This window comes from Eucyclogobius newberryi, unplaced genomic scaffold (assembly GCF_026437365.1).
Source record: "Eucyclogobius newberryi isolate DKJ021-1_F unplaced genomic scaffold, fEucNew1.0.hap1 SCAF_1, whole genome shotgun sequence".
NCBI lineage: Eukaryota > Metazoa > Chordata > Actinopteri > Gobiiformes > Gobiidae > Eucyclogobius > Eucyclogobius newberryi.
This window is the reverse complement of record NW_027315723.1, coordinates 26,031,689-26,044,448: the sequence shown is the minus strand read 5'-3', so window position 1 is coordinate 26,044,448 and position 12,760 is coordinate 26,031,689. Positions and strand designations below refer to the sequence as shown.

Below are 12,760 nucleotides of genomic sequence, written 5' to 3'. Positions count from 1 at the left end.
ACTTGGAAAGCTATAAGACATTTATGTAAATGATCTTCCTAGTGTATGCCCTGATGTCGATGTAATAATGCATGCCGATGACATGGTGCTCTTCATTTATGGGAAAAACTAATTGGAGGTTACGGGAAAAAGAGAAGGGAAATGGAAAAAGAAGCCAATTGGCTTAAGAATTCATGCCTTACTTTAAAACTAGATAAAACTGTCTCATTGTTCTTTTCAAACAAACGTAAACCCCTCCAACATTTTTTGTAAACCAACAGTAATGTAAATTCATTGACCTATTTAGGTCTAATAATTTACCCCAAACTTGCTTTTTGACGTCATGATAAAAAACTAGGAAACACACAGAAGTTCACCTAGATGAATTTCAAACAAATTAGGAACCACTGAGTTCTCAAATACATGAATGCCATGATTATCTCACACCTTTGATATTGTCCAACAAGCTTGTCCCAGCAGGTATTTAAAACAACTCTAAAACCAATTGAAACATTGAATAAAAGGGAAATAATTCCCATGATAAAAAAATATTATGTATACCATATTCTTCTTGCTAAATATAAAATGCTAGATTTTTTAAATCTTCTTAAATTAAATGAAAATCTCACATTTATTTCAAATAAACTGAGAAAGTTTGTCAAGCTCCCTTCTGAGACCACACGTCGTTCATACATTTCCATATTAAAATTATAAGCTACAATTTGAAATACCCATATTTTCCGGACTATAAGCCAAAAAATGCATTACAGAGAAGAAAAAAACATATATAAGTTGCACTGGAGTATGAAATGCGGTTGCAAGTGTGAAAATAACAAATAATATCACATATAATTCGCTCCTTGGTATAAGTATAAGTATATAAGTATAAGTCGCACGCCGGCCAAAACTATGAAAAAAGGTGCGACTTGAAGACCGTAAAATACAGTATATAAATTTTCAGATCAGTCATATTTTTACAATGCTCCAGTATGTAAAAAAAAAAAAAAGATTCTGCAGGTGCTGAGAAGGATTGATACAGTATTTCAATGGGTTCAGTGATTTTTGTTGTTTTTTTTGGTGGTTTGCCTTAATGCTTCACAGGTCGAAAGTTTTCATAACATCTTGAGTTCTTGGCAGCGAATTTCCAACTTGTTTTCTACTGAAAAAGGCAAACAAACTCAACCCGAGTCCATATAAAACAGTAAGGATATTTTTTTTTACTAGCGTCATAACACCTTCCCACTCTCCTACTGTATAACAGCATCTTATAAATCAGCACCACACCGTAAACCACCTCCCAACTCGGAGCTGAGCGAGCAACATATGTGAAATGGAACTAGCCGATTGTAATAAGAAAAAAGGTGTAAAACAAAAGCACAATAATAAATAAGTCAAAGAACCTTGGAAGAGTGTGTTAATAGAAAAAAAGGCTATCATTTTACAATCCAAGCCTCCTTGAATATGACAGGTATTGAAATTGATAAATAGGAAACACAGAAGACACATAACCGTAGCCTCGCATGTCAGACGGACTGTCGAGACCACCACACAAATGTCGCACCGAAACTAAAAAGTCTCAGCTTTTATTTTAAAGATGAATGCACTTCCCCTTTTTATCTATTTATTTGTAGACAACAAAATATAAACCGAGGTTGTAAAAACTTGAGCAGATACCACAGGCAACAAATCATCTATATATTTTATTGAAGTTGGGGGCCAATGCATGCCACAAGATAGTAAGCTGGGATTATTTTTACACCACTATAAATTGTATTCAATCACAATTTTTCTAACTCTCCAAACCCTTGTAATTTATGTTGTGTGAAACCAAAAGGGATTTTTAGCAAACCTCCAAAGCAAGTCCATCCATTAAAAGTCCGACTTCAATGGGACAAGGGCTGAGAAGAACAGTTGGAGTATTTATGATTCTTTTTTTAAAATTCCACTAAATGAAGCAGGCATCTCAAAGTAAGTAATAAGGCCGCATGTATCCAGAATATAATGGGAAGTATAATATTTTTAACTTGAAAAATTTGAGAAAAATTCAATTCAAACGAAGACTGTTATATAATCTACAGCACTAATGCGGTATGCTATCCACGAAAGAACAAACTGCTAAATGTGTCATTTACAGAAGCAGATATCAACATATTTATTGCTCGTGTAATTCATACAGAGATATTGTGAGAAAGTCAGCTTGGGTTGAAAAGTATGTTTTTCCCAAATCTACTCCACAGCACAAGTGGCACAACAGACTTATCTGTCACATTAGTTTTACTTCCACTGGTAATTCTTTTAAACTTTCAATAACCGCAGTCTACTCTGCATCTGTAAGTTGCCTAGAAGAATGTATAGATCAATATTACGGGGAAGTTTTCTGGGTGCATTCAGGCAAGATTATGGCGTATTTTCCGACAGATGGCGGTGGAGTGAAGCTGTGTCGCAGCCGTGGTCGAAGGAGCGGGGGAAATAGGAAAGTGCCCCACAGCAGTAGCAGTTCTGTGATGGATGCTCACTGCAGCGCCGCAGTCGCCTGACCTCCATACAAACTCAAGACACGCTTAATAAAAGGCAGAGCTGATGGAGAGAGTGAGGGGATAGGTGGGTGTGCTCATAATTATTCCTATACACCATTTATGCTCTTGACTTCAGGGGCCTGGTAATGTATGTTCCTGGATCTTTGTACATGTGACAGCAGATTTGAATACATGAAAGGGAAGAAGAGGAGCAAAGAAGGATGAAATGAAGCAGAGAAGAAGCTAGTGGGCTCCTCAGTAAATCCAGGATAGAATCTAACCTCAATATTCACATTTCTTCTATATTATACAACAAAACCTAATACATTAAACATTTGACATGTGTGGTGTATTTATATTTAATATTGAATACAAATATTACATGTTTTATCTACCTAATTAACAGCTGTAACTACAAAGTAAATCAAACGTAGTCCATTGAGTAATAAACTGCAACCTGCAATATCACTATTTTAGTCACACAAAAAAATCATGGCTTAATAAAAGGTTAATATATGTTCAAAGCAACATTACACTGCAGTCAACTAACACACAACAAAATATAAAACAGTACATTATATTTGGAAAGCTGCTGAAAACAACATACTTTTAGCTGTAGACTTCAATTAATTAAATTGTAATTACATTCATTGCACAGCCCTACTCAAACTCTAACCCTCGTCCCCTTTAGTAACTTTACACTTCTCGAAACTTGAAAGTCATTACCAAGCTATATGTTTGGTCTCCTCGGTCACACTTCTCTTTGCCCTTTTCCAGATTTTCCCAAAAGTTCTGACATTTGGAGACCATAGTGCACTCATAGTTGTTTCTCACCATCATGTTCAAGGCACACATGAAATGTGTCTGAAGGCTGTTTTTACAAAGATAGGGAGGAATACTTCCAGTATTACGTTTTTCTCATATTTTCAAATAAGGGACTGAATTTTCACTCTTAAAATCACACCCAAAGAATGCATTATTGTGTGAAAGAGGCTGATGCTGTATGTTTTTTTTGTATTGTATGTCGCTCTTGTGCTGCTGCCTCTTGACCTGGTCCTCGTAAAAGATAATTGTTCTTAATCGACCTACCTGGGTGAATTTATGTTAAATACATATTACACTATACTAGTTGAGATTACGACATCACTTAATTAATTTATTCATTTACTTATCTTCTTTCTCTTTGTCTATGAAGTTTACAAGTGCTAAAGAAAAATCTCAGCAACTATAGTTACTTGTGGTGGTCTGACGGTTCTATAACCAAGTTGGTGAAAGACAGGTGTGCTAAACTCTGAACTACTGAATTTAATATTTAGACTTTTAGACTTAATTTTCTTGTAAGTCACATCATGTAAAATATTATTGCCTGACCAAAGGAAAATAGCACTACAAATACTACAGTTATCCAATGGCTACAAGTGCATTAATAAATCAATACTAAACCCACAAAATCAGAAGAATGTGGGAATCATACAGTTAAGTTCAGTTGGTAGAGGTGAAAATAACAACGTTAAAAGCAGATGAGACTCACATGGCTTCAGGCAGCAGGATGATATACTCGTGTGGAGAAGTCGTTTCAGGGAAGTTACAGAGGACGGTGAGGCGATGCTGAAGAAGTTCTGCTCCGTGGTACGTGAAAAGAATATCCAGGGCCTGTACATTACTCTCCTGTAGGAAGAGGAATCAATGATTTGAGCAACTACAATCTTCTCAACTTTCATTTGACTGATTCTGAAAGTTTAAACTGCACCTAAACATGCAATAAATTAGACAAGTCTCTCGATGCCACAATTAAAGTTTTGAACACAAACATTTGTTCCTGTATACGTGCGCTTCGTAACATTTCATTAAAAATACAAAAACAAATATTTCAGTATTTCTTAAGGCACTACTTGGTTAAAATAATGTTCCCCTTTTGATACCTCTAATATTGACCAAATTTTCAAAATATGTTATACCAAAGTTATCTAAAAGAAAAAGTAATAGTGACAAGTGTAACCTTGGGGCATCCCTGAATTACAAAGATGGTCAAGGTAAAGACAGTTTACCTGAGCATAGTCCCTTGCAGACAGCACAATATTTTGACTTCTGAACTTCTTGAAGAACTCTGCGTCGTATTTCTGCTCGGCTGCGTGGGGCCCGCCAAGAATCTCCTAAAACGGGAACAAGAAAGAGTTGAATTCATGAAAGGGAATTTGTTAAAGGAGCAAAGTAATCCTCTTTAAGAAAATACCGTGGTTTGGAAAGTAAAACTAAAAGATGAGAGGAAAGAGGTGAGCCTTAGATGTGACTGCAAATGTAAAAAGAGGGGAAGTCAACAGAGGGGCTATTTAACTATGGACGATGCAATGTGTGCTAAAGTCTGAATGGTGTCTTGGTCTTCTGCCTTAGGGGGATTTATGTGTCGAGAAGAAAATTAAACATTAACATTTTATTCCAAGTGTATGTCTGGGCATCTTTGTGTTTGGGCCGGCTGGACCATTTGTTCCCCTGATAGAGGGAGCTCTGAATGGGCCATATGCAGACATGGCCAGACCCAGAGTCGGGATGATAAAAACCTTAACATCATATTCATAGACAGCTGGAGAAAATGGATTGGGGCAAGAGGAGATTTGACGAGAGCCGCAGTTACCATGACAATGTCCGAATAAGGAAGGGAACGTCATTCTTGTGCGCGTCTGAATATCTTGCTGCTTTTCAAAATCTCATCTTTCCACTTGAGCCAAGGGGAGATGTAAGGTCCTCTGCCGTCAGTGATTCATCATGGATGGGTGTTGTCGTTAACATAGGTGGAATCCGAAATGCAGTGGTAAAAGCTGCACTTTTGGAGCGTGAATCAATCAGTTCTGCAGTCGCCCTGATGCAATACGGCCCATTAGTGGCTCATGACCAAACCATTACTTTTGTCAATTATATACCACTTTCTCCTTAATAAATCCTGCCATTGTTTAATATTTTAGAGCAGATCCGTGGATAAGAGAGTGTCTTTGGACGCTTTGGGACGATTAAATATTAAAAGGAGAGTGAATTACACGGCAAATGGAATAAACAACAATAACTTAATGGCATTTAAATTACATTCTCTGTTATACGGCTAACGCATCAGGAGCTTTTCATAAAGATGCATTTGCCATTTTTTCATAGTCAACACAAGCACTTCTGTTAAAGCAAGCGCAGTGCAAAATTGGATGTAATTGTTGAAAAGGTCCATGTCGGTGCTGATAAATGTGCCACAATACAATTCCTATTCAGTGTAAATAACCATAACCAGAGTAGCTCCACTGTTTCTTAATTCTAACACTGTTGTTGTAAAAAAGTGCTATATCAAAGTGCTAGACCAATTTGGCTGAAACCGCCATACACTGTCTTTATTTTCAAGGTTTCAGATTTCACATATTTTTCAATCAATTTACCTCGTACGTGGCAAGCCGATCCAGGTAGCAGAGTAATTTCAAACGGCTTCGGCACAGCTCCTTCTGCTCCAAGGTCAGCCTAGCACAAAGAAAAGTTCCACGTGACATATTCTGAAAGCAAAATTGTAAATCGCGCCGTGTATTGACAAAAGCCCATAGTACAGCTCTAAATTATCTGCAAACTGACTTCCTCCAAATGCCCACGGGGACCACCAGTATATAACAACAGCTGGGCCAGGGGACAACAAGGCACACCGCAGCCTCCTAATCATTTTCTATGGACCACAAATCAAGACCTTACGACCACACGGGCCCTTCAGGTGTTATGTATGGCACGCAGGCTGTCAATGAGGCGAGCGACCGCCCTCGAGAATCCAAACCATTTTCAAACTCATTTCATCATGGTTGTAAACAAACTGCAATAACCGGGAACGGCGGACAATTCAATATGATGCCTGTATAGTTTAAAAGTAGGATTTAGTCTATAATTGGAATAAAGTTACATGACATATTAACGTAGCTATGATTATTCATTTTTAATTGATTTCTATGGTCATATAATAATACATTATGTTACAGACCAGGCCATTCAGTCACTGTACTACGGACAAGCAAAAACAATAAATATTCAGGGGTTTCGGTCGAGACTTTTTACGATTATTGATGCCATTTTGAGGACTATTGGCCATTCATATGATAAGGCAACATCACCACTTTTTCATCACTCTGAACCTCATGAATAATTGGAAGTTTTAGTAGTAATTAAATAATGATTAAATGATAATTAGGTTTGTATAAAGGTTCGTATAAAGTGTAATATTGATGAAAATCAGATCTTTTTTAACATTTTGATTAAATAATGCTGCTTGCTTTGTTATAAAATGGTCTTTCTGTAAGGGTTTTAGAGTTAGACTGGTCCACATAATGATACCGATAATCAAAATAAGACTATGTCAATACGTTGTTTTTCAGAACAAAACATAAACTGGAGATAGAGTGGCAGGATGGAACTCCTCCAGACAGGTCCAAGATCAACCGCAGCGTGGCACCTGGGGAGATGACCCTTGACTGCCGTCTTAATCCCTAATCCCTCATTACAGAGCGCAGCATCAGGCTTTATCGAGGCTCCACTACACAGACTAACCACAGATTAACACTGGCTCAACATACTCACAGGCACATCAAAGAGCACCGCCTTAGCACTGGCACTGGTGGTAATTATTGCTTTGCTGTGCCTCTTCAGAGTAAAGGAAGAGGAGTGGGTTTGGAGCCGGGAAGGGGGCAGATAAGAGGAGATGCAACGTGAGCGCTTTCTTCCCGTTCGCTGTCCACTTGGGGATTGTGTGACGGCTTAATCATGAAGTTTTAATACAAACAAAATGGTTAGGAAAAACTGTCCAAAAGAAGTTGGTCTCAGGGATTTTAAAATACTGAAATAATTTGTGCTCTGTGACTGGATCGTGTTTTGAATTGAATAAATTATGCAATGTCTCAATGGACTATCATTGCTAAAATATGTATTATATATATTATATATTGTATAATCTTCTCATATTGCACTGATTTTGTGTGTCTGCCATTCTCACTTCTAATGTAATTGTACAATTTAATGCAATAACTATTATTCAATCTCCAAGAAACTCAACTGTATAACTTCCAATATATAATTCAAAATGTGCAAGGACCTGGCTGCTAAAATCATAACATGCACTGCTTTAGTTAAGTTAAGTTAAAGTTAAGTGGTTCAGTGCAATTTAAATTTGATTATTTTTGCACCTTTTATCTTAAGCAATATGAAGCTAAATTAATTTATTCAGCACAGAATATGTAGGACTTGCATTTGATGAAAGGAGTCAGAAGAGAGCTAAAAGTTGATCAAAAGTTTGATTCTGTTCAGTTTTTATTTTCAAAGACAGAGAGGCTTTCAATATTACCTTTCAGAATATAAACAACTTCCATCACTGCAACAAGAAGCAGTCAAATTTCTTCCACTAAAGTCTGAACTGTGCTCCAAACCACATGCTCTTACTAACAGGAGGATTATGCTGTGAACCTAAACAAATAAAAAAGTTGATAATTACCAATGATCACCAAAACTCTACTGATACAGCATTGTCAACTTAAATTCTAACAGACATTGTAAGCGCGTATAACAAGTGAATTTTGTATATCTTTCATAACAACTACTTCATCAGAAATCCTCCAATCCAAAACATCAATCTAAATGGTAATTTATAGGTTCAGAGCCACTTGATAAAACCTTCAATTGAAAAGACACACAATTTTCCATTCCGGTCCACATCTGCTTTACCATTAAATAGAAAATCTTGTTCCTGAAGTCCACTGGAGATACAGCATAAAGTGTGCAGTCCAACACATACAAATGACTCTTTGCAAAAACACAGAGAAGGACTAAGGAGACTTGTATAAAAGGTTTGCACTATTAATACTGACCTATTTTGTGAAAGAAATCATGAATGTTACAGCCACTAAACAGAAAACACACATAAAAACACTGCTGCTGTTTGTATGCATTTCGTTGTAAGACTATGTGAAATCAATACGTTGTATACACGATTATATTTTAATCATACAAATATCACATAGGAAATTTAACCAATTAAACAGAATCAGAATCAGAAAAGGTTTATTGCCATTGCCAATGAACAGAATTCACAAACATAGGAACTTGCTTTGGTGATTCTGTGTAACATAAACAATGAACAATAAAACAACCTACCGGTCAATCAAAAGTGACAGGTGTTAAGAAGTGTTCATGAGTCCAATGGCAGGGGGAAAGAAACTGTTCTTGTGATGGGAGGTTCTGGTCCGGATGGACCGTAGCCTCCTGCCTGAGGGGAGTGGTTAAATAGTCTGTGTTCCTGCAGAGTCTGCAGCCAATCACCTTGTCAGCAGAGCGCACAATGCGCTATAGTCTCTGTTTGTCCCTGGCTGTGGCTCCAGCGTACCACACAGTGATGGAGGAGGTGAGGATGGACAAAATGTTGGCCGTGTAAAACTGTATCATCATCTGCACTGGCAGCTTGGCTTTTCTCAGCTGCCACAGGAAGTACATCCTCTGTTGGACCTTCTTGATGACGGAGCTGATGGTGGGCTCCCACTTGAGGTCCTGGGTGATTGTGGTGCCAAGGAAGCGGAAGGAGACTACAGTGGTGATGGGGGAGTCTGTGATGGTGAGGGAGGGCAAGGGGGCTGTGGATTTCCTGAAGTCCACAATCATTTCCACTGTCTTCTGGGCATTGAATTCCAGGTTGTTACCGCTGCACCAGGACACCGGTTCACCTACCTCCTATAGATGGACTTTTCCCTATCCGAGATGAGTCGGATGAGGGTGGCGAGTTGTGGCTGGAGGTGCAGCAGTTTGTGTACAGGGAGAAGAGCAGGAGAGAAAGTACAAAGCCCTGTGGAAGTCCTGTGCTGGTAGTCCGAATGTCTGAGACATTCTTTCCCAGCCGCACGCACTGCCTCCGATTCATCAGGAAGTCAGTCATCCACCTGCAGGTGAAGTCAGGTATGTTGAGCTGGGAGAACTTGTCCTGGAGCAGAGCGGGGAGGATGGTGTTGAATGCAGAGCTGAAGTCCACAAACAGGATCCTGGCGTAGGATCCCAGGGAGTCCAGATGCGGCAAGATGAAGTGGAGTGCCAGGTTGACGGCGTCGTCTACAGACCTGTTGGCTCTTTAGGCGAACTGCAGGGGGTCCAGCAGGGTGGAGGTGAAGGGCTTGTGGTGGGCAAGACCAGGCGCTAAAATTACTACAGTCATCAGCGCCACAGGTCTGTAGTCATTAAGTTCAGTGATCCAACTTGATTTGAAGCAGGCTGGGACATGGCATGACTCCAGGGAGGTGTTAATAGAGACTACACCAAATGGAGATTGTAATTGTTGGGAAAAAAATTCTACTACTACTAAACTACAAATACAAGGCGTCCATAATAACTAACATTTCAAACTCAATTTCAATACTAAAGAAACGGCTCAATAACAATTTTGATACCACAATGAAAAAAAAGCACTATTAGAATGTATAGAATGTAAAACAAAATAATAAAGTAGTAGTTCTTCTGCTAAAGCTCAATACCTTTCTAAACCTATTCTGGAAATGTCCAAATTTGTCCTATTTAAGTGATTGTTTCAGCATCGATACTTGTTCAAATGAGGCATCGGAGGCAGTGCGTGCGGCTGGGGAAGAATGTCTCAGAAATGCGGTCCATCAGCACAGGAGCTCCACAGGGCTGTGTACTTTCTCTCCTGCTCTTCTCCCTGTATACAAACTGCTGCACCTCCAGCCATGACTCCGTAAAACTGATCAAGTTTGCGGACGACACCACCCTCATCGGGCTCATCTCGGGCGGAGATGAGTCTACCTACAGGAGGGAGGTGGACCGGCTGGTGTCCTGGTGCAGCAGTAACAACCTGGTGTTCAACGTCCAGAAAACAGTGGAGATGATCGGGGACTTCAGGAAAGTCACAGCCCCCCAGCCCCCCCTCACCATCTCAGACTCCCCCATCACCACTTTGGACTCCCTCCGCTTTCTTGGCACCATCATCACCCGGGACCTCAAGTGGGAGCTCACCACCAGCTCTCACCGGGAAGGCCTAGCAGAGGATGTACTTCCTGCGGCAGCTGAGGAAAACCAATCTGTCAGCAGAGATGATGGTGCAGTTTTACACGGCCATCATTTAGTCCATTCTGACCTCCTCCATCACCGTGTGGTACGCTGGAGCCACAGCCAGGGACAAACAGCGACTACAGTGCATTGTGCGCTCTGCTGAGAAGGTGATCGGCCGCAAACTTCCATCTCTGCAGGACCTGTACGTTTCCAGGGCCCTGAGACGTGCAGGTTGGATCACAGCCGGCCCTTCTCACCCTGGTCACGGACTATTTGAACCACTCCCCTCAGGCAGGATACTACGGTCCATCCGGAACAGAACCTCCCGTCACAAGTACAGTTTCTTTCCCTCTGCTGGTGGACTCATGAACATGAACACTGCCTAAGCACCTTGCACTCACTGCACTGCTCACTTCCACTTCTATTTGCACTCCTATTTGCACTACATAACCTTATATTTATTATGTACATATCATGCTGTTTTTTGTATAAAGTGTTCCTATTTTGTATAGAGTGTTTGTCGTCTGAGTTGCACCGAACCACCAGGACAAGTTCCTATGTCTGTGAATTTTATGTTTATCGACAAATGGCAATAAACCTTTTTCTGATTCTGAGTATACAGTTTTTATACTACCGTAGTTGTAGTATCACTTAGTATCGGAGTCAACAATTGTTTTTTTTATTAATACTAGAATGAATTAAAACACTGATTTGAGTCCATCTATCAGGCATTGAGAAGTAAAGTTATTATTTTTGTGCTGTGTTCAGAGTTGATGTATGGCAGAGTTACCGATCTTGTAAGTGTGAAAATCATACTTTTATTTGTACGCAGTTATATGTCTGTGTGTGCAAAACAAACTGCCTGGAAATGGCCAAAGTGTGAAAGCTCAAGACAAACAACCCTAAACTGCACAGTGACGGATAAAACGGCAATAACCACTGCTTGGAGATAGTACATTATTATGTGTGACATGGCGTTTTATGTGGCGCTGCACGACGCTGCCTATAGGGAAACATCGGCTCCAGACACAAAATGACTTACAAAGAAAAATATGGCAGCTGTGAATTAACATGAAAAAGCTGGACCTTGAAGCCAAAACTATGTACAGTGTATACGATTTTGAAAAAGGAAAGCGATTGGCAGAAAGCTAAAACAAAATTACTAGAAATAGATAGACTAATCAAGCAATTGCAGTCATAACAGCTAATTACTTATTTACATTAACTACAACAAATCCCATCATTCCACTCTACAATGACTACAACTTTGTACCGTTACTACACCTACTACTTTAAGACTAATTGTAATCCAACAACAACTACTGCTATAAACACTCCTACATAAGGGTAAAAATAGAATGACATGTGTAAGATTGTATTTACTTTATGTATTAGAATAGGATTAGATCAGTGGTTTTATGATGACTTACTTAAAGGATAATGCCCAGTGCATCAGTATTTATAGAGATACAGGGAGATATTACAGAATCTCCCCCATTGGAGCATGTAAAAGGACAAAAGTATTGATGATGATGGCGGCAGTTGGTAGTTAAATCCAGCTCTTATCTACACACAGTGACGGAGCAGCTGAAATGATCGATACCAAAATGTTTCTGTAATGGCGGCGCAGTTAAAAAGAAATTAAGAGAATTATTATCTGTCGCAAAGGCTCGTCCGCGCAGCCTCAAGGCGACACAGTTAGATCCATCAGAGAGGGTGCCCACGCATTTGCCAAAGACACGTTGTGAGGCACGTTTACTGTACAAATGGCCATCTCTGAGATAGAGGAATGTAATTACTTGTATTTTAAAAAAGATGATTTGATATGATGGTTTCTAAAATGTTGGTAAAATATTCCTTCTGCCAGGTATTTTTAATTATCCGAAATGTGCAGTGGAATGCCTGATGATTTACTGAGGATAGGACACCATATTTGAAAAATTAACGGTTTGGAAGGCAATGGAAGCAAAAATTAAAGTTAAAGGTCTACTGTTAATTTGTAGTCTCAGTCGAGATGCCCAATACAATCCTTTGGTCATTCAAATGCATTCAAAGTAGCTCAAATTGTCCAAGCACGTGTGCCTGAGAGTGCGGGTATGAGAGGTGATTAGTGATCACTAAAGGGTTTTTCATTAGTCTCTCCCTCGGCACTACACAACAAAGGCATAAATTACCTTCAGCAGATTACCCACTAATCTGCACCACTGTGCTCCCCTGTT

The 12,760-nt window shown here is 39.5% G+C and overlaps 1 protein-coding gene across 1 annotated transcript in view; it reads right to left on the bottom strand.

Annotated features, from left to right (window-relative positions):
* The window catches only part of nbas (NBAS subunit of NRZ tethering complex), a 177,435-nt gene that overhangs the window by 141,477 nt on the left and 23,198 nt on the right, over nt 1–12,760 (bottom strand). The window contains exons 19-21 of the mRNA XM_072441583.1: nt 5,909–5,987; nt 4,544–4,648; nt 4,027–4,163 (exon numbers count right to left, since the gene is read on the bottom strand). Of these exons, the coding sequence (XP_072297684.1) occupies nt 4,027–4,163; nt 4,544–4,648; nt 5,909–5,987 (321 nt within the window). The remainder of the gene's footprint in view (nt 1–4,026; nt 4,164–4,543; nt 4,649–5,908; nt 5,988–12,760) is intronic.